General features: G+C 37.2%; 2 protein-coding genes across 2 annotated transcripts; one reads left to right on the forward strand and one right to left on the reverse strand.

Annotated features, from left to right (window-relative positions):
- Positions 1-628: 628 nt before the first annotated feature.
- On the reverse strand, positions 629-13,328 carry got2b (glutamic-oxaloacetic transaminase 2b, mitochondrial). The gene is made up of 10 exons (XM_056462110.1): positions 13,195-13,328; positions 10,787-10,943; positions 10,287-10,415; positions 6,710-6,769; positions 6,155-6,316; positions 5,147-5,251; positions 4,384-4,534; positions 1,398-1,563; positions 1,165-1,315; positions 629-1,050 (listed from the first exon to the last, which is right to left on the reverse strand). The coding sequence occupies exons 1-10, from the start codon at positions 13,275-13,277 to the stop codon at positions 928-930; spliced, it is 1,287 nt and encodes a 428-aa protein (XP_056318085.1). The 5' UTR covers positions 13,278-13,328; the 3' UTR covers positions 629-927.
- Positions 13,329-14,752: 1,424 nt separating this feature from the next.
- Positions 14,753-19,609, forward strand: bmp15 (bone morphogenetic protein 15). Its single transcript, XM_056462929.1, has 2 exons — positions 14,753-15,164; positions 18,181-19,609. Exons 1-2 carry the CDS (start codon positions 14,819-14,821, stop codon positions 18,987-18,989), a joined length of 1,155 nt encoding a protein of 384 aa, XP_056318904.1. The 5' UTR covers positions 14,753-14,818; the 3' UTR covers positions 18,990-19,609.
- Positions 19,610-23,092: the final 3,483 nt, after the last annotated feature.

Below are 23,092 nucleotides of genomic sequence, written 5' to 3' on the forward strand. Positions count from 1 at the left end.
ACAATCGGGGAAAAATGCTTAATGGGCTAACGATATTGACCTTAAAATGGCTTAAAACAAACAAATAAAAGTAAAAACTGGTTTTATTCTAGCCAAAATAAAACAAATGAGATTTTCTACAGAAGAAAAAATATAATAGGAAATACTGTGAAAAATTCCTGAATCTGTTAAACATCATTTGGGAAATATTTGATGGTAAAAACAAAACAGGAAGGCTAATAATTTTGATTTCAACCGTGAATAAAGAGGGCAACAAAGTTCCCGACTGGGTCAGTTGGCATTTCTGTGTGGAGTTTTCATGTTCTCCCCATGTTCGCGTCGGTTTCCTTCGGGTGCTCCGGTTTCCCCCACAGTCCAAACACATGTGCTATGGGTGATTTGAATAAACTAAATTGCCCGTAGCGTATGAGTGTGTAAGGGTGTTTCCCAGTACTGGGTTGCAGCAGGAAGAGCATCAGCTGCGTAAAACATATGCTGAATAAGTTGGCGGTTCATTCCACTGTGGTGAGCCCTGATGAATAAAGGGACTAAGCCAAAGGAAAACGAATGAATGCTAATAAAAGCTTTTAATGAGTATATGTGTGCACTTTGTTCTGTAACCAACAATGAAAAATCACTGACAACGTCATGAAATGGACACAATACGGTTTATTATTGTTGTTCATTTTACTTCACTCACACAATAAATAAAGTTCATACAGAGTTTAACAGGATGAAAAACTGTCTGAAGTGTGCTTATTAGTCACTGAACCACAGGATAGTCTGAGATGACTCCTGTTAGACACCCTGATAGCATCCATGTTAGGGATCCATGTTGACCTAGTGAAACAGCCAAATGAAGTGAAGCCGAGATCTGAGTCCAAAGAGGAATACTGGGGCGGACTAAACAGGTCTAGAAGTTAAATCTCCCATCATAGCAAATTTGGTCTACTTGGTGACCTGGTGAATGGCATGTGCGAGGTATTCGACATTTCCAGAGGTCACGCCGGCAACGCTGATCCGGCCATCTTTAGTCATGTAAACAGAGAAGTCCTTAGTCAGACGCTCCACCTGAAAAACAATATCATCTCCTAATGTTAGAGCTTGCTTTAATGCAACAGTAAATTAAACACTATGATAAATACTGAAGTCCCCCCCCACCCCAGAGTACATCAAGGGTTGTACCTGCTCAGGCTTGAGTCCGGTAAAGCAGAACATGCCGATTTGGTCAATCACATGTTGCCAGTTGTGAGTGGATCCCTCCTTCTTCAGATTAGTCACCAGCATTTCTCTCATTCTAATGATACGATCTGCCATTCCCTTCACCTCCTCCAGCCTACACACAATATATTTAGTAGATATATCTATATTATAAGCACAAAAGTGGAAAAATCAGCATTCAAGCATGTCCATCTCACCATGTGGAACGCAGCTCTGGTGTGGTGAGGATCGTGGAGGCGATGCGGGCGCCATTCATGGGAGGGTTGGAGTAAATGGGGCGAATCAGGATCTTGAGCTGAGACTCGACTCTTTTAGCCTCTTCAGCATCTCCACACACCACTGTGAACCCTCCAACACGCTCACCTGCAACAAACACAGCTTCATCAGGTACGACCAGGATCTTTTCAATAGATCTTGCAGCACTTCTGGTCCAGGCCCATCTCATTTAATGCATCTACTGCAACGTTCTTCTGGCTGGACTTCCATCATCAATCACAAATCACTTACATCAAATATTCAATAATCCTAAAGGCACACAATGATGCTTTTTACAGACATTTCAAGAGTTCACACTTAGATATTGTTTGACAACTGTTAGCAGGTTTGGCATGCTGTCTCGGGAGAGAACCCTGAGCTCGGCGATAGGTGAGCCCAGGGCTTCCGCCTGGTCCATAGAGCATATGCGGGGAGTACGAGATCAGGTGGTTCTCGAGAGCTCCCCGTGGTAAAGGAAGAAAGGAGGAGAAGGGGTGGATGGGGGGTTTCTTCGGAAAACGAAGATAAGAGTAGTTCTAGCTAGGCTACTTATAGTGAGTTGGGGTTAATCTGATTGGCTAACTAGTGAATGTAGATGAGTGGCCAGCTGCAGTCAATCATATCACGTGCTCCTCTCGAAATTAGTTTGAAAACTTCACTTATTGCCTCACGACTAATCAAAGGATGCCGATATGATCTGCACACCAAAGCGCAAAATGCCAGGTGTAAAAGAGTCATTTCTGAGGCATCATTTACACTGATGCGTTTTAGTTTTGAAAAGGAGTTTAAGAATGAAAATGATCCACTGGAGCTTCTTCTTACGTTTCTGAAAAGCCCTCCATCCACACTATACTGCTGAAAAAGGTTGGACTTTTCGAAAATCAAATGATGACCCTACACGCATTCTGCCATGTGCCGAAGTTGCTTCAGTGTACTCGGTCATCTAAGCTCCAGGCAGTCAGCGGGAGATCTGCGCACATCTCATCTCATTATGTTGTTAAATGTGATATATAAGTCATCTGGTCTATATCTAATGACTCTTTGGTCTTTTAAGTCTGGTAAATTGTTCTCAGGTAACACATTTTGGCTGAGTGCAAAGATAAATTCATATATTAATATAACCAGCAGTGTTGGGGAAAAGTGACTTTTGAAAGCAATCCATTACAATATTGAGTTACTCTCCAGAAAATAACTAGGTGTGTTAGTTACTTTTTATAGTAAGTAATGGGTTACATTACATTTGAGTTACTTTTTATTACCTGGCTGAGGCTTGATCTCTTTCTTTGAACTTGTTTTTTTTTTTGCTTTCTTTTTTTAATAGAGAAGCTCTGCAATTAACAACGCACTGTATAATCTTCACCTACATAAAAACAACAACACTTAAACTATTTTAGAATAATGTTATCTGAGAACTTCCTGACTCCAGAGCTCTACATGCTGTATATATAGATTATTGAAAGTTTAAAGCAATGTGTTTACTACTTTTCACAATTTGTCTTAAGTAAAATCACTGTCCATTGAGATTATAATAGCCTTTTCTTCATTGTGTTCAAAAAAATGAGCACATTCTCCCATTGACTTCGAGAGTCATCGTGACTACTTTAACTTTTTTTTCAGCAATTAATTTTTTTTTAAAGATAATTCTAAGATTCTAATCTTTGCTGGCTATTGATAGGATAGAAAAACAACAAGTGTAAATGCAGCAAATGGGTGGTGCTGAGAGCTGCGAGCCCGATGGAGAGAGTGTTTAGAGTTGAGTGAAGGAGCTCCGGATGGAAACTGTTATTTTGTGTTTAGCTTATTATTAAAGTTGTTGCACGTCCGCTGGCTCCTGCCTCTGTATGAGGGAGTTTTAGCTACTTGTACATACAAGGTAGCGTTCAGAAAAAACAAAACACCAGTGAAGAAACTCGACACAGGAACATAAAAACCTACTGCAAGCTAGCATTTCGGAAGTGTTATTGCAGAGCAACACAAACAGCGCGCAGAAGTACTGTATAAATGCAAGGCTACACGCAAGGAAGGTGCCATGGGTCACGCCAATCACTAGGCTTGGGCGGTTATATGGTAATATGGTATACCGCGGGATCTAAAAATAGCAACGGTGTTAGTTTTAATACTTTTATACCGTCATAAAAATAATGCACTTATATAGGAGATTGCAGTTTGGCAGTATTTCCGGTTTCGACCGAACGAGAAGGTAGACGTGGTAAATACGAATTGAAGGTCTGCATTCCCGCTGCTGTACCGCGGGACCCGACCAGATTTCTTGTGGTGCGGGAATAAATTTCCGAATAAAGCTCAGGAGCGGTCGGTAACTCTGGTGTAATTTGAAAGGGAACGGGCGCGCGGTCTAACAAGACCGCTCGAGCACACGCGCATCAGATTGGACGTTGTTTATGTGTGTGTGTGTGCGTGTGTGTGTGTGTGTGTATGAGAGAGAGAGCTGTGCATGCGTCTCTCTCTCCGTCCCTCTCATGTTAATGAGAGAGAGCGTCCCGCGCTGATCTCTAATACGAACAAGACAAACAGATGACTGTGAACCTAAGGTCGCATATAAGGTATTCAGTTTCTGAATGGTTTAGGCACAAGCCAACAGTCTGGTGATGCTGTCTGAGCCTTACGTCATAATTTAATTTTTTATTATTTTTTTTTTTTTATTATGCACGGTAATACCGGATACCGGGGTAAAATAGGGAGGAGGTTTGATGGTCTCAAAATGTGCATACCGCCCAAGCCTACCGATCACTTGACCCAAAAGTATAAACCAGCCTTTAGACCCATGCGTATTAATAGTCTAGTGCGTATAATGTGAAAAATGTATTCAGAACTGCAACGCACTCATCAGATTCTAATACTTGCTGGATATTGATGGGAAAGAAAAACAATAAGTGTAAATGCAGCCTCTGACAAAAACAGCAGACTCACCATAGAGACCCATGTTCTTGGCGAAAGACTGGGACAGGAGAATGTTGTGGCCCTGCTCAATGAAGTATCTCACAGCCCAGGCATCCCGATCAATGTCTCCACTAGCAAAGCCTTGGTAGGCCATGTCAAAGAATGGCAGAAGTTTCCTCTCCTGCAGAAAACAAGACAGTGAAGCAATGCCAGGCCAGTGTTATTTAAACAAATATAATAACTATTTGCTGTACTTTATAAAAAAATTCCTCTCTAAAGTAAAAAGGGTGATAAGAAGGATTTAACCCTTTATCTGCCTGTTCTACCAAAAGGTTGACCAAATTCTGACTGTGTTAAATAATGATTGATAAAGTCATTTAAAGAATGACTGTTTTAAATAATGGTTTACACACACAGCATTGTTAGTTTACCAAACACAATCCTGTTGCACTTAATTTTTATTCATTTATTTTATTTTTTTACAATAAAACCAAAATCAAGTAAACTTGTTAAATGAGAATCTGAAATATTTTATGGCAAACTTCAGAAATTAAAGATGATTTAGCATTCAAAAAGGTTTGATTTTGATTAGGTTTTTAAATTAATTGGTCTTACACTTCATATTTTCAGATTTTTCATAGTATATGTATTAATTCCTGTATTTTTACCATAAACAAAGATATCAACCTCTACCAAATGGTTGATATTTTAGAAATTATGGGATGTGTTGAAAAAAATGCATTGAATGTGTAAACTAGTGAAATTAGGAGTTAACAAATGCACAAACAAACACCCTAATGACGGCTGACAGCTCCTTCCACTGCTCTGGTCGCGGGTCGACACCGGTGGGGTTATGAGCACAAGCATGGAGCAGGATTATACTATTCTCTGGAATTTTCTGAAAGTAAAAAAAAAATATTATTAAAACATTCATAATCATGACATTCTTAATAAACATTAATTGCATCAGATTCATAGTGTAGTAGACCATTTATGTTAGGGGAGCTTTAAGCAAACAATAGATCAAGAATAATAGAATAATAGATCAAAAGTCAGGATCTGGGGCTGTTTCATAAGCCAAGCTTAGAGAAAAAGTCAGGCTTATTTTGGTAAATCAGGTTTATTAATGGCGGATTCTGTTTTATAAATTAAATTTACGACAGTTCAAACTCAGTTCCTCTGGCAACTTATGCTGGGAAACTAGCCTGGTCTGGAGCAGGCTAACTCTCAGGCTAAGTCTTAAGTTCAAGCTTAATCAAAGTGATGTTAACGTTCACCTGCTGTAATTTGATGCATGAGATGGCGCTTTTCGTAATGGCAGATCAAAACGTATATCAATGTTGCAGTTCTAAGAAATATGTGCTGTTAATAAGAGAAATACATCTGATAACTTTAATGCATTTTACATCTTCATTTACACAAATATCATGATATATTGTGGATGGTTTGATGTGATGTATAGCTGATATCGTGATTTAGCATTATCAGGAGCAAAATATCACGATAATATTGAACGGTATTACTGTACCTGAATATCTGACTACTTATTTCACTTTTATTTTTGCTCTAATTTATTTATTCTTGCAGTTTCTCTGATGCACTCCTCTACAAGATTACTCCAATCAATCCAAGTTATTAATTTCATGCCAAATAGAGCTATTCAACTCTTCTGCAGAAATTGTATTCATATAGCAATTTAAAAATCGCAGCAAAATAAAATAATCGCAATGTCTGATTTTTCCAATATCGTGCAGCCCTAAATTATAGAATGAAACAGGTATACTGTGTGGTGCAGACTCACAGAGATGTCATCAAGCGCTCCAGTGAAGTCAAAGCCACACGTAGCGGGATCATAGTAGCGGTACGCTTTCAGCTGCATCCCAGCATCACGGAAAATAGGTGTGTGATTTCCCCAGGATGGCTTCGGCAAGTATACATCCCTCGCAACTGTGTGGAAGCGTGACTTAATGGACAAAAGCAAAGAAGAAGCTGTAATACTACAAACAAACACTCACACAACACACAAGTGCTACATTTTTGTTTTGTCTTCAGGCTAATTCACAAGGCAATGACAGATGCCATCAGACACGTTGTTGGGTTTTGCCAAATAAGTGTTGGTGTCTGCAGGAACTTGTTTTCACTGATTGGACATGTTGAATCTGTGCTCATTGAGTCATGGAATATCTGAGAAATAACATACTGTAATCTGGTGATAATTTGCGTTTGTCAGTTTAGTGTGAATGTGGCATTGTAAGATGAGGGTGATAATGTGTCCTTTCACGTCTTGATTATGGAGATTAGAGAAACAAATGTTTGTACAAATCACATCTATGGACAGAAGGAATGAAATACACACCAGGAAATTGGCTCCAACCCTCAGAGAACCAGTGCCTGAGATTGTCTGGACAGTAATGCTCTGTAAGAAAGAGACAAATGTTTACAGCTGAACTAAAATACAACAAATTGCATTTATTGTAGCACTATTATTACTATGTTATACATATTGTACGATTATTGCTCTTATTAAAATCAAATGATAAAAAAAAAGTTAAGATATTGATAGAATAAAAATACGCATGCACTCACACTATAACTATATATACACTGTTATAATAAATAAACAGATAAAACTGATGAATAAAATATATTTAAAATTATTATACGTGCATATTTACAGCAGTTAACATTTGATATTGCAACCTTGTCCAAAGAGAAGAACGGATGTGTTTTAGAATAGTTTTAGGACAACTTTGTTTAAATGTTTTGCCCCACTTCAAATGTTGATAATTGTATGTATATATTTATAACATGTATGTAGGGCTGGGCGATATGGCAAAAAAAAAAAAAATATCGTCGATATTGATAATTATCACTATAAATGTCAAATCTTTATATCTACTAATTTAGTAGAATTATAGCATGCCAATCGCTTTGTGCAGCTGATTTAACACTTTTTGTGAAATGTTTTAGCTGTCTGACAATATAAATAATAAAATGATAAATGAACGATCTTAATTTAGCATTTACTGTTCAAGTTTTCAACAACCAATGGCATTACCTACAAGCTATTGGCTAATATTGTTCAACATCAAAATAAATAAAGTGAAAGACGAGTTAATGATCACAGAATTTTCAGTTTTGGATGAACTGTCCTTTTAAATGGTGAGTATGGTGAATTTAGGGTGAAATATCCTTTAATGGACAGGCTATTTTATTTAGGGATGCTAACGATTACTTGATCGATTGATTGTCAATAACCATTTAATCTAAAGACCTTATCGATGACTGATTAAGCACGGACATTTAAAAGTTTAGTTATGCTTTGCGCTGTGAGAAACGTCCTTGCATTACATCAAGAGTGTGCGGTTTACCTTGCAGTCACCCTCTTGACATCGCATATTGCGGGACAAATAAAAAACTTGTTATGCGCAGATCTCGGTTATATCTGCAGATGTTTCAATTTTTCCTCACAGACTGGCACGAATAGGCCTATGTAGACTCTCATTTTGTAAATCGTGCATCGCGGCGAGACATGAGAGGAGCCTTTCCATTCACTCAATGAGTTTCTGAGCTGTTTCTCATCCTTCAGACCGAGTTTATTCTTCCGAGGTAACCTAAGAAAACTATCAGTGCTGCCAATAGCTTGTAAAGACTGTCGAGCTCATGCTGCTCAAACCGCGATTCGTTAATGAATTAAAATGAAACCGTGAAAATGGTTTAATAGATTGCTTCAGCGCTAAAGCATATACTATAGCGAACTTGTTTTGAAGTGCTTCACCTCAGATGTTATTAGTTCTTCTTGTACATTAGAATTAAGTTACACATTTTACAAAACCAAATTCATTGCAAAAAGATACATTTTTAAAGAAAAATACATTTTTCTTTAATGTGTGGGGGGGGGGGGGGGGGGGGGGGGGTTGGGCTGGGTAGTTGCACTGGTTTACCAACACTTGTTTGGGTCTGTAATTTGATTAGCATCTTCATCAGTGGGGCATGTTTTAAACGATGGAACAGGTTTGTGGTGTTGCCTTTTTTTTTTTATTACACGAGTCATCTGTGCAGTTTGCAGTGCTTGTTGCTCTGTTTTGTGTCGGATTGCAAAAAACGAAGTGGCTCCAGACGTCTAGTCAAGTTTCTTGTCAACAATGTCTGTGACTGTGACCTTTTTTACCTTATTTTTTCTTACCCCTTCAAGTGCAACTAACACTGTATCGCTGTACACTCGTACTGCGTGCGGCATCCGGAAAGACAGGCTGCAAAATGCCTGCGCAGCGTTATGCATAGTGCGTAAATATTACCGAACAATTATTGAACTGTCATTATAGTTTTATCAAAAATTATATATTGTGATAATTATCGATATTGAATTATCGCCCAGCACTACATGCATGCATAATTTTTCCATGTATAATGTTTCAGCATGGAAATTGCAATGTGCGAATATGCAACAGTCAAATCACAGAATCTGCAATTTTGAGTTGACCAAATGTGACAAACTCTTGCATTTACAGAAAATCAGTAGCAACCCATGCTTTTAGAGAAAGACCATTTAGAAACAGGTGATTAAGAATGTAAACTTTTGGATTTCATACAGCTGCTCCCCCCCACTTTACAAATGTCCTCTACGTGGATGATTTACAGTGAATTGTCCCAAACACAAAAAACACTTGAGGAGCTGCTCACATCCACAGAACACAGTGCCATGCATCAGATTACATACAATATTTATATGATGATAATAGAGTCTGGTTTTATTATGGATCCTTTTCACAAGACTGTTATAACGTAAATAATAGCCATTATAATGTTAAATCCTTGAAAGTTTTTAATACTTAGATAACAAAAAAACGTATCAACATTTAATTGCATTTAGGAATGTATTATATCACCTTTGCGTGAATAAATTACCGCTTGTGCGAGGTGTTAATGCAGCGTCAATGGGGCTGAGGTTAAATTTGACATTATACTCTCCTCCGGCTGCTGTCATCAGTCGCACACATTTTTCTGAAAGTCTTGATAACACCATCGAGGAGTTTTTCTTTTATTATTTCAGCAAACAGGATTGTAAAAAATTTTTTTGTTGTTCTCTCCGATTCACTGGTGCTTGTTGTGTGTTCATTTTAGGCCCTGGATATGTCTATACTAAATAGACATTATAAACGACATAAAATTGTAAAGTAGGGCTGCTCAATTTTGGAAAACTATGCATTATATGATACTGTTGTTGAGTATTGCGATAACGATAGTTATTACAGTATAATATATTCCTAGAAAGTGCTATTTTTATAAATCATTTATTGATTTAATAATATTAAAATAAACAGAAAAGGTAAAATATAATTTCAGATCTAATTCAGCCTAAAACAAAACTGTGTGAAGGTGGAAACAATAATCTTCAAAACACCAATGAATGAGTGAAAACCTCAGCAGATATTCTGACTCTGATTGGATGTTGTCACTTTCCTCTCTTGTCCCGACTCCCACCATTAGTATTTATATTTTAGCTCTGTACGCCTTTTGGACGCAACTACTGAGGAGGCCAGGATAAAGATAGTAAGGCCCCATCTGATTGGTCAAATTTAGATAAACATCCAAAGCTTTGAGAATGTCATGATCAGCACTCAATAAATTACTTTGTCACATTTTTAGGAGGTATCAATTTGACTAATCATTTAACGAGTGCAGATCATGAACTTCTGAATGATACTAGTAACAAGATTAACGCATCTAAATTTAAAAATATGCTAGACTGCAGCGCATACTTGATTACTGAAACAACCAATGCATAAAATTAATATCACATGTCTGTCTCATGCATTTACTGCATATACTATTATCATGATGATAATTTTGCATCCCTATTGTAAGGTTACATGCAAGAATGGCACTCACAGGACAGTAGACAGAAAGAGTTGATAAACTGAGATACTCACCCTCTTGCTTTTGAGAACCTCACTGTCATGCCCCAGAGCAAGTTCAGCACAAGCCTTAGTAAAATCACCCAGACCCCCAATGCCCAGATACTCTTTATCCAGCGCCTTAGAGGCAATCAGAGACTCAGCCTAAACAAAAAAAAAAAGTCATACATCAATTTCATTTTTTGAAACGTTTCCACAATGTAATTGGGGGAGGGGGGGCACTGCATTAACAGTGTCAGCCCCTCAAAATCACTGAACTCACTGTGACTTTGCAGAAATGGAGAAAACCAAAAGCACATGTCAACTCACACACAACACTGAAAACTGAAACTAAAGCAAAAACATCTGTGCCCTTAAACTACTGTTCAAACACTAACAAGTCCCTGAAATGTTTATTAACCATCTTCCTCTGGATGACAAAGCACTTATTTTCCAGGCTAAAAAGCAGATAACAGTGTTAAAACCTGGACGCTCTTTTAAATGCTCAGCTATGCGGTGGCACAGAAGACCCATACCTTGCGGACACAGTTGAGAACGTATGGTTTTCCATTGTCATCCCTGTATGCCCCCACACCAAGGTTCATTTTCTTTGAGTTTGTGTCCCGTTTGAAGGCCTCAGTCACCCCCAGGATGGGATCAGGGGGTCCCATCTGCACCTCAGTCCACCATGAGCTTTAAATAATAATACGGAGGGGGGGTGGGGGGGACATAGTACAGCATAAGAGGACAGATATTAATTCTGTTTCCAACAAAACTAATGCTACCAAGCATAACTAATGTGTGTAGTAATTAAAAATGAGAATCCTAATAACTACCATCCAGTTTGTCTATGACAGGGGTGTTCAGTCCTGGAGGGCCAGTGTCCTGCATAGTTTAGCTCCAACTTCTTTTAAACTTCCTGCCTGGAAGTTTTTAGTATACCTAGAACGAGCTTGATTAGCTGGTTCAAGTGTTTGATTGGGTTTGATTGGGATTGGAACTAAAATATGCAGGACACCGGCCCTCCAGGACTGAGTTTGGACACCCCTGGTCTATGATCAACAATTTCAACATTTTCGATTGAAAGTGTGGATTATTTTTAAAAGATGCATAATTCATTTTTCATAATTATATAATAACAAATTAAAATCACAACAGGGTGTGTGAGAAATATTAACAAGGTCATTTTGATTTGAATTACTGAGCCTGATATGAACTGCTCCAAAATATTAGAAATGTTTCTCAAAATAAAATATATTATGTTTAAAGGGGAAAAAGTTGTAGTTTTTTTACCCAGACATTTAAAAAGAATATATTTTACAGCAGTAATCACAATACTGTGAAACTGATCATTTTATCCAAGGTTATCATACCATCAGAATCGTATACTGGCCCATGCCTATTTCAGACATACAATTAACAGTCAATGAGTAGAAATACAATAACTTCTAATGTGTTTGATGTTTTAAATCTATGTATACTCCAAAAAATCCTTTATATTGCTTAATTATTTAAATAAAATAAAAATGACCTTTCCTAATCTCCATGCGCCCACCAAAAAAGATTGTAAACCCGCTTAAGACACCTTGATGAGCAGTAGTTTCCCTGCAAGTCTTTTTGCTGAAAACTACAATAATAAAATGGGACATAAATAGCATCACATTAAAGCAGTTTTAAACACTCCTGAATTTTTTTAAATAAAAATCACAACATTGGTGCCCTTTGTGGTGCCATGTGTTGGTTCTGCTGGGTGTCAGTCAGTAAAGTGCTCATCTGAGAGCAAGAACAGTCCAGTGGAGTCAAAGGTCAGCCCTGGAGTCATGTTGCAAAACCTCCTGCAAAGGTCGTGTGTCACACTGCTTAACGTGTGTGTGTGTGTGTGTGTGTGTGTGTGTGTGTGTGTGTGTGTGTGTGTGTGTGTGTGTTTATTATATCACTCATTTGGAACTGGCATTTTTAGGAGCTCGTTAGTTGCATACATTACAAACCATAAAACGTCGTGAAAAAGCAACAAGCTGCACAAATGCTGAGTGTATGTGAGCAAGCAGCAGGAATTTAATCTACATTTAAAAGTGTAAATAACGAGCCTTGTGCCACTATTGCCCCTTAACACTCAGTGTGGACGTTTGGCTTTTGGTGTGGCATAAGTGGCAGTTTCATTTCAGAAATACTTAATATTGAACTAAACTAAGATATTAATTTTCTTTTCATCATAAGCTCTGGTTTGCCCTCCAAACGTGATACATAAGGACACACACTACCATGATTTCTTCACGGAAATTCCCGGAAGCAACGGGCCCAATCAGAAAGCGCAACCTGCTTGTTTTACCCAATGAGCGCGCTCAAAACCTGCATGTACGGTCCCTCAGTGAGGTCAAAAAGGGTAATGCACGCTAACGCGCTCTTAGAAATGAGGATAATTCATACTTTGCACACATAATTGAACAGAAATATTACCCATGATTAAATACTCTTAAGACAAGCATAGATTTACATACAACTCTTTATACGATCACTGCATATTATCGCTAAATTCGTTGCGTTTTCAAGATGAAGGTCAGAGGGATGCTGAATGTTTTGGTGGAAAAACGCCGTACTTTGTTTCATTTAGTCTGATTTATTAACTGGAAGAAGAATAAGACTTTAGGTGGATAGTACAAGCACCAACAACAGCTACATGCCCTAATGTAGTGTTTCATTTCAGACTGTACTCCATGTGAACGGATGTGACTGTATGTGCGCGCGTGACCGTGAGCTCAAATCTGATGGCGTGGGTTTCCTCAGATACTCGTTATTTTACTCGGGTAGACGAAAATGCGTCAACAATGTATTTACATTTTGCTTGTGTTCATGTTAACTTCAAGTAGTCCAACGTACTTCGTTCTTTTACAAAATGAAATTTCACAGAAAACTAAAAAACAGATTATTTTTTAAATGTCCATACCTGGCTCTAATAGGTAGGCTAGCCAACGAAGGGGTCAAACTCCCAACAGAAGAGATGAACTTGGTGGTTTTGAGGAGAGCCATCGCTGCTGCTGTCGACTGAAGCACAGACTGAGAGCGAGCACGAGTCTGTCAGCTCGCAAGAGTGCGCGTTCATGAAGAGAAAAGCCGAGCGACAGCTCCATCTAGCGGCAGATAATGAGCATAGAATGATTGATTAAAATGACTGATAATATTTTACCAATAATATATCTCCATTTTACACGTGAGATTTTGATTATTTTCTTTTATCGTTTCCCCAAAAAGTTACATATTCATTTTTAGATTATTTAATACACTATATTAATTGTTTTAATTAAGAGCATGCAGGGGATAGGCTAAATAACTTATTTTAATGGACCGATTTATACAAAACAATCCCAGAGGTGTACATAAAAACGAAAAGCGTAATAGAATTATATAAAAGTACAAAGACTCAATAGGTAAAATAAAATAATAAATAAAATAAAAAGTTACAGATAATGTGAGGCCTTGCTAACTTACAACAACTTAAACGTGTCAAACAAATACACAGTTTTACCAGCTTTTTTGTTTGTACTCTCCTTAATGGTACTTATAAATATCTAGTTCTTTAAGGAGCACTAAGAAAAGAGGTTTCTGACTGCTAAATTTACAACGATGGATATGCAACTTCGTAAATAAAATCAAAAGATCGATAACATAAGCTTAATTTTCATATTTCTTATCATAGTTCAGAAAACCAAAGGTGACATATTCATACAGAAAAAGAAAATTTTACAGCACTTTATCATTTCTGAATTTAGATACCTTCCACCTTTTTGTATATGGACAATGCCAGAAAATATGAGGTACAGTTTCTGGTATAATGAACAAAATGAACAACTGACATCCATGTCTTCAATAAATCTGGTTAAAAATACTTAACAGGGTAAAAATTGTGTAGTATTTTCTTAGATGTTATTCGTCATTAGATATTTATTAGGTAATACCCAAACATCCTCCAATCAATATTTTGAATGAACTTAGACCAATAGAAAATAACATGTGGTTTGAATGACTTTAAATGTAATTGATTGTGACATCACGTCAAATAAAACTACATTTTAAATACATGATATAATTTAAAAAAAGTACAAACAAGAGAAAAATAATAATTATTGACTTTTTGGGTCAGGTACAAATTATTTAGTTCAGACCATTCAGACAAGGCAGTACATCAGTAAGCCTACAAATATATTCCCATTTAATTGAATATGTCATAATTAACCACACTGTGGAGTAAAATTGTATTAATATACTTGATTGGCCTGTTGAATTTTATGAAAATAAGTGTGCAATGTACATCTTACTTATGAAATTTAATACAATAAACAGAATGTGGGATTTCCAAATAAACTCCTGTGCACGTAATTTCCATCCCGGATATAAATCACACGAATGCGGCCTTTTGACGTTTGATGGATAATTGGACATGACGTCACACGATTAGAGGCGCACCAGAAAGTTTGTGGCCGTCAGCTGATGTTTAGGTTGAATTCCGCCCGCTGATTGTCTTAGACGATGGTAGCCTTTCAGGTGGCACTCGTCCGTACGAGGGGCTGAACATGAAGGCTACCAGCGGCCACAACGGTCTGAGACTCTGCGTACTGTCCTGTTTGTTTGTGCTGCACATATTCACGCGCGTGGCCGGAAACATGGCCTCCCCGTCACATTTTGGCGTCGCCAGTACAGAAGTTCGCCGAAATCGACACCCAAAACGGAGAAACCCTCATTTTAGACAACCCGTAGAAAGCCGAACTGACGATGAAGGCATGCTACTGATGTTGAGTCTATACAGGATAGCGGCGGATGCAGATGGACGACCAAAGCAGCACAAGATATTTGGATCCAACACCATAAGACTGCTTCAAGCATCAACCAGTGAAAAACACTTTCTCCCAACATCAAGTGGTAAAGCACTCTATTATTTCTCATACACATCCTTTAAACCATATGTTATACATGAGATGATTATTTCTAGTTCTCTTCTAGACTCTTAAAATGTTTACTGCATTCATTAGTATCTTAAATATAATAAGGGGAAACATCTTTATTGTTTCTTTACTGTTGTTATTGGAAACTGCACTCCCTAAAAAACAGGTAGCCTGCCATAAACAGTGATGTAACAGAAGAACCATTTTGGTTCCCAGAAAAGCTTTTCAGTGATTAGTTATTGGTGTCAAGAACATTTTAGACCACTAAGCAACCTTCTTCCACCATGCAGAAACTTTTGTGCAACAAAAAGTCCTACAGATGTTAAACGTTCTTCATGGAACTATCAATGGCTAATATTTACTAAGACTCTTTATTGACATTAGTATTGACAGTTCTACAAAGAACCTTCTACATTCATTTGACCTTTTAATTGCTGAGATCTTTACAGTGGAAAGGTGTTTTACTGATATGATATAATGCTCTGCTTTTGTACTGATGCCATAGATGCAGTAGTGGAAAGAGTACTGAAAAATCATACTCCAGTAAAAGTACCATTGCTTGCCCAGAATGTAGCGTGAGTAAAAGTATCTGTTGAAATATTACTCAAAGTAGAAGTAAAAAGTTGCTCTTTTAAAAGTACTCAAGAGTAGTAAGTATTATGCTGTGAACAGCTCATGCATTTACATGCAATTTGTGCATGTGTGATGGTGAAAACGTAACATTCTGGAGTGCATTTAGGAATTATTAATTTAGTCTTCATACAGTAAGCATTTGCCATCTTCTCAGTAATAAGCAGTCTGAATAGTCTCTCAGTCATTGCGTGTAAAGATTTTGGACTTTTGGAATCTTCTTGGACACTTTAAAGGCTTTCAAACAGTTTGCTGCAGAGGTAGTTCAGTATGATGTACTTTCTATGTGTGATTTGATTGAACAGGAATCATAAGACTGATACCAAGTACTAAGCCAATCCCCATAGACAAGAAAAAAAGTAGTGACTGCAAGTTGAAGGAAAGTAATGGAGTAAAGGTACCACTAAAAATGTACTCAAGGGAAAGTAAAAGTACACATTATTAAATCTACTAGTTTTTATCAGAAATTACAATTTCTGATAAAAACTGCTCTATTACAGTAGTTTGAGTATTTTTAATTTGTTACTTTACACTGCTGCATATATGAGCCATTGTTTGTTTTATAGAGCACCTTTCAGAAAGCAGTTCTTAAAATAACACACTTCTGTAGTGTAAAGAACATCTAAAAGCTTTTGTTTGCAATGGAAGATTATGCAATAAGGAACCTTTTAAGATTTAAAGTTTGAAAGATTATTTTGCAAACTAAAAATAATTAACAGCAACTCCTTATTTATTAATCGGATTAATCGGGCGATTAATCGGAAAGTGTTGGAAATCAATATTCAGAACCTATAATCAATCGAATTTTCCAGGTCAGTTTTTTCCAATTACTTTCCCTTCTGCGTGTGGTCACATGACCCCACTCTGTTAAGGCTGATTTATACTTCTGTGTCAGCCTTTGCGAGCGCGCATACCTGTGTACCTCTCAAAAAATGTAACTACACGACTCGCACATTTGCACTGTAGTTTTATAACTAATATTATTTATAGTTGTATACACTGACGATTATTGGAAGCTGTGCCAGAGATGCCTTGAGATGGCATATTTTCTATTACAATATAATTATTTCTTACATTAAAATATCTGTTTACACAAGATTCAGGAAACACACTGTTTAAAATATTATTTAGAGCAGAGATGCCCAAACCACAGGCCACAGTTGGCCCATGGTAACCTTTGAGTTATCATTTCTAATTTAATGTAACTTTTTGTTTTATTGCTTTTTATTACCTTACGAAAAACTAATGCAAGTTTAACATATCAATTAATTGATTCAGATTTTTCTAAAATTTACGTACTGTCACCCGATAGAGGACAATCCTGAGATATCAGTGAGCAAATGAAGGCAAAGGCAGTTTCTGCTTGAGTAATGTATTCAGCATTGAACTCCACTGTGCTATAAATGTGATTTATGTTATTATTGTAATAAGTTATCAGGAGCTAAATATACTGCATTAGTTGATACGATTTAATCTAAAATATTGTAAAATAAGTTAGAAAATTACCAACTTTAATGTAATATAGATTGGTGTATTTACCATCGGCCAATGGGTCTCAAAGGTACGCGAGCTGTCACTGGGGTGGTACCTTTTTAAAAGGTACAAATTTGTACCTAAAAGCTCCATATTTATACCTCAAGGGTACATATTAGTACCTAAAAAGTACAAAAGTTTTCCTTTTAAATTTTTTAGGTACTGATATATACTTTTGAGGTACCAATATGGACCATTTAAGTACAAATGTGTACCTCTTGAAAAGGTACCACCCCAGTGACAATTCGCGGCCTTTATTTCTGAGAGTGTACGAAAAAGTTTGGGCACCCCTTATTTTGAGCATATACAGTACAAGAGTTATTTTATTTAGAAGAGATGCTGCTTATTTTCAACTTTTAAAATAAAAAACTTTGAACAAATTTTTGTTTCCAAAAGTGCAAATTATTTATTTTCACTTTTTTTATGAGAAAAATCGTTTTAGGCAATTTCAGTTGTTCAGCGTTGGTGTTCAATAAATAATCACCCACAGTGTGTGTTTTCGTCAATTATTTTGAAATCAAATAATGCACCCTTCATTTAAAAAATCTCTTACTTGGCATATTTACTGAACAAAACCTGCAGTGAACTGTGAGGGCATAAAAATAAATCAAATGAATGAAATAATCATTTATTAATCATAATCAAGTTAAAATGTTCAATTAAACAAGATTTTAATCACCCAGCCCTATTTAGAACCTTTATTTTTAAGAGTTTGCATTTCAGTGTAGTCATTAAAATAACTTCTAGATGCATGTTTCTGAAATCTAGGCTCATTGTAATTTTATTTCTTTTCATTATCTCTTTCCAACCTGTAAATCACGACGGACTAGACCTTCAGTACACCTACACAGTGAAATATGAACTGAACGACCTCTTGTTGGACAAACTGGTGAAGGCATCTTTCATGCACCTGAGGTCTCCCATGTCATCCCGTCTCCCTTACATCTGTGAGGCGAGTGTCACGTCTCTTCAAAATCCTCTTGAGGGGGACCGGATCACTATGGGTCCCCGAAGCCGGTGGACAGAATCTGACGTCACGAACCATGTGTCCGAGTCAAAAGATGGCCACGTATCTCTCTTTGCCCATTATTGGTGCACAAAGCCAGAGCACACAAAGTCTATTGCGCATCGGAAACGCTTCCCACCTCAACACCATCTTCGTGCTCCTCTTCTGCTGCTCTTCTTGGAGGAGAACAAGCGTCCGGTGGAGTGGGGGAAGAGCTTCCCGCCACTCTCCCGTCCCAGGACCCGTCGGTCCAAAAAGTCTGGCAGCATCGTCTCCGATATCCCAAACTTCAAGCAGGGGCTGAACCGTGTGACCAAGAACCATTGCAAGCTGTACTCCTCCAGCGTGGAATTCAAAGATTTGGGATGGGACCACTGGGTCATTGCACCTCACAAGTACAGTCCTGGATATTGCATGGGAGACTGTCCTCGCATTCTGCATTACGGCTACAATTCGCCTAATCACGCCATCATGCAGACGTTCATCAGCGAGCTTGGTGTGGCAGATATCCCGTTGCCCTCCTGCGTTCCTTACAAATACAAACGTATGAGCATGCTGGTGATGGGGAGTAATGGACAAATAGATTATAAAGAATACGAGGACATGATTGCAGACTCCTGCACCTGCAGATGACTTTGGGCTTGTGGTAAGAATGGAAAAGACCTGACTGGTGCTAAAGGGCAGTCTTGCCAACACAATTGGAGAACTAAACCAAAAGGAATGGGCATGTCAGGTTGGATTTGCCTGTTGCTCCACCTCTTGTGCATAACTAACACCATCTCTTGCATACAGACTTTCTGGGGATGTAGGTATGAATAAGGCGAACGAGCTATTCTGTATATATATGTTTTTCTTTTCCGTTTACTCGTTGAGTGTGTGTGTTATTTGATCTAGTGTGTGTGTGTCCTGCGTTTAGTGTGTATTAATGTGACATCTTTCATAATGTATTTATGGAGGGGGAACAAAGTTGGAGAATTTTGGCACTTTATTGACACTTTACTGAAAAAAAAAAGAAAATGGAGGAGAAAAAAAATAATGAAGCACAAAAGAGCCCTGTCTGTTGACTTTTGGCCATTATAACTCGTGTCTGCTGGATTTCTGAAAGCACAGATCGAAAACAATAAGAGAAAAGGAGCAGATGCCAGTTTTGCATAACCTCGATGAAAACCATGCAGTAAGTGTATGAAAGAGACTGTCGTAGATGTATTTCTCAGAAGTGAGGAATGAAAATCCATGCACCTGAATGAATGTTTTAATGTCACCATGAAAGACGATGAAATAAAATATGTATTTTGTAAAAAAAAGAAAGCAAACCTAGACATGTGCTTGTTGTGTGGTTATTTGGATTTGGTCAGTAGAGGACACTCTCGCCCGACTGTGCTTCGGTTCTGGTAAATATCAGAAGTCTGCAGGAATGCTGCTCTGAACTGGCTGCTTTGATGTTATAGAACTGTCTGCGGTAGATTGTGGGTGAAAGTTCATTTAGTAGCCTATGAGAAGTGTTCAGTCCTTATCTAATATGCAGGGAAATATTGTGACACGCTGGGAGAATGTTTTGAAAATACTTGTCATTTTTTGCATTATTTTATCATGCTCAGAATATGGCGTCTTCCAAAGTAAAGTGTAAAATTTTTTACATATTTTAATCTTTATTCATTTATTCAGAAAATAACAATAATTAATGGGGTTATAGCCAAACATTTGCTGTGTGTGTCTTTAGGGACATATTTTGAACACTCAAAAATGGTGCTAAATAGCATAAAAAGTTGATTTTGGGCTTATATGCAAAGGGAGCCTTTTTATAGCAGCTCTCAATAACCTGTTAGGCCTAGTAATGGGTCTTGGGTTTTTTTTTGTGTGTAGTGGTTAGGGTGCTATATAGCATAGGGCTGCGTGTTATTGGAAATTATTATTATTATTTTTTGTGGTATTTAATTTTTCTGCTATATGCAGTACATTGTGACATGATTACAATGTGACCATTGGGAAAGCAGTCATTAAATTGGATTGGTTAGGATGATACTGTAGCAGAGTGAATAATGCATAAAAGATAAACTGAATTGCATCTAAATTTATCTTCAAAAGAGTAGATAAATACAAAATAGCGAAGATACAAGTGAAATAAACAATGCTTTATAATTTTTTGGGTATAGAAACAAAATAATCAAATGCTAAATTATACTGCATAGCCTTCATCGTATAGATATTTAAATATTTATTAAGTTACAAATGCTACAACTTATGCATCTGAATGCTTTAAACTTCACTTGAAATGATTACGGTCACAGCCCTTAAAAAACAGATGCAATTTATAAACTTTCACTCTGTTATGGTTAAACTCTGCAGTGATTTTGCACATCTCATATTCTGAACTGTGCTTCTGCTCTCCTGTAATCCTAATCAACGTAGCATATCCTGCTATGTGACTTTTGTGGATGCGCACATTGTGATATTGATGCTAAAGCAATATATTGTGCAGCCCATAAAGCACCATCTTTGAAATGAACATGCTATGTAACGCTTAATGTGGTTCTCTATATGATTACGAGCCCAAGATCTACTTTTAATCCTATTTTGCACCATTAGTCTAAGTTTTAATTGTTGTGGCAAATAGATATAACACAATTTTCAAAACTTTGGGGGTCGTATTAAGAGGGTTTGTAGACTTCTCAAAGATTTTTGTGTAACTTTTTCTGGATAAAAGGATCTCTATGGATCTGATGTTCACTCAAAAAGTGACTTGCCGTTTGTTCAAACTACTTATTTAAAATAAGCTGAAACAACACAAGTCTTGATGTTTTTTTACTTGTTTTATCTTCAATCCACTTAAATTTGTAAAAGTAATTTAACTTAATTCCTTCATATGGATTGTGTGGATCCCAGCATCTCTTACAGTGGAGTGAAGTTTATCGGGAGCTCAGAGGCTGATAAGGTGACAGAAGAAGCATAACTAAACAATGTTGTACACTGCTGTATATAAACCTTAAATATGAAAACCTGGAGAAAAGGAACTGGTTCACCACAGATCATCAGTCAAAAAATGGTTGGAGAATTTGAGACAGATCTCATGTTACCTGAGGACACAGGAGCTAAATATCACAGCTTCAAAGCACCATGGTAGAGTTTTTACAGGTCATATAGGACTGATTACAAAAGCTGTGCCAAATGGTCTCCAATGAGATAAAGAGAGATGATGGTCAAGCTTCTCTGAAGTCATGAAAAATATGCCTGAGCAGGTACAAACGTCAGAAATTCAGCATTGAGAGATGGAATATTCAACTGACCATGGTTTTACCCCATATAAAAGAAACTAAAAAACGTGGTTAACAATAGTTTACCTAAAATAAATACAAATTCTGTCCCTCTGTCTGACTCAACCTCATGTTGTTCCTAACATGATTTCTTTATCCTGTGGGGCATGAAATAAGACAGTTTGAGAAGTGTCTAATGTGTGTGTTTGTGTACAATGGAAGTCCAAAATGATTCGGTTTTAAACTGAAAGGTCAAATGAAATATTTGATTGTTATATGTTATCATTTTAAACAATGTGAAATAGAGCACATCATTACTAAAGACCGGGCAACACTTTGATCAGAAATATGAATCATTATACAAGGAGCACTTCGGTCCAGAATCTCAAATTATGGATCTTGCAAAACATCGCTTGCAGTTCCAACACATAGACAATACAAACTACAAATAAAAAAGGTAAAACTGCCATAAAGGAATAGTCACTGCGGTGTTTCTGCCAGAAAAATGTTTTGTATAATGTATTACTGACTGTGTTTGTTTTGGCTTTGTTTTATTTGGGTCATCCTCTATGTTTGTGTTGTCCACTGCTATCCTCTCTGTTGTATATTCAGCTCAACAAGGCAACAAGTCAGCAGCGTATAAATTTTCGGACACGGCCATGGATAAATGTGTTGCACAAAACTAAGAATAAGCAATGAAAATGTGCCTGTTTCTAACTAAACGTTGGTTCAAATATGAAAAAAAATATTAACTTTAGTTTTAATTTATTTATTAAAAAGAATCAAATTAATTAAAATTTCATTTTACCCGAAGGTTGGGTTTGTCTACATTTGGTAGAAGCAACCCAACATATGTCCAGTGTCGAGTACATCAACTACAAGTTGAATTGAGTTGTCTGACCTAAGAGATATCTGCTCCTAAAACATCCAGAAACAACAAACTATAGGTTATTTGACTTGTTTATCAGGAAACCCTTTTCTAGAAGTGAACAGTTCTTGGACAGAATGAGCAGACAAAATAATCAATGTCTGGCTTACCTATTTAAAAACTGATTTCTGTAATCAATTAATTATCAATCAACATATTAACAAGCATCTGATTTGAAGACGTGGCTGTCTAGCAATTGAATGACATCAGTTTACTGTCACTGAGGAGCAGAGAAGCTATAAATGAACTCAATGAGTCACAATCAAAGTGACTATACAGATCCTCAGATTTTTGCTGAGTTCAGGTAGGCTATAATATTCCACGAACTGGATGGAACGAAACTGGATGAAACTGCAGAGGCTCGTTTGTCCTCTTTGGCAAATAGTAATTGTTTCATTTCCCAGCGGGACGATGTACTTTGTCTGCAATCTGTTGGCTGAGGGCCAAAACTGACAAACGCCAAACGGGGACAGCGATTGCTGTCCTTGGCCCTAAAGCGAAAGGAAACGCCCTGATCAACTGTCATCATTTGATTCATGTAAAATTGAGGTTAAGGG

Source organism: Danio aesculapii, chromosome 7 (assembly GCF_903798145.1).
Source record: "Danio aesculapii chromosome 7, fDanAes4.1, whole genome shotgun sequence".
NCBI classification, from domain to species: Eukaryota; Metazoa; Chordata; class Actinopteri; order Cypriniformes; family Danionidae; genus Danio; species Danio aesculapii.

What these genes read in the sequence shown, in the direction of transcription:
- got2b (XM_056462110.1), bottom strand. Translation starts at nt 13,277, where the DNA reads ATGGCTCTCCTCAAAACCACCAAGTTCATCTCTTCTGTTGGGAGTTTG. An exon ending in GAGCGCTTGATGACATCTCT is followed by an intron (nt 5,252 to 6,154) that starts GTGAGTCTGCAC and finishes TTTTACTTTCAG; the next exon opens with AAAATTCCAGAGAATAGTAT. An exon ending in CCAGAGCTGCGTTCCACATG is followed by an intron (nt 1,316 to 1,397) that starts GTGAGATGGACA and finishes TATTGTGTGTAG; the next exon opens with GCTGGAGGAGGTGAAGGGAA.
- bmp15 (XM_056462929.1), top strand. Translation starts at nt 14,819, where the DNA reads ATGAAGGCTACCAGCGGCCACAACGGTCTGAGACTCTGCGTACTGTCC. An exon ending in CTTTCTCCCAACATCAAGTG is followed by an intron (nt 15,165 to 18,180) that starts GTAAAGCACTCT and finishes ACGACGGACTAG; the next exon opens with ACCTTCAGTACACCTACACA.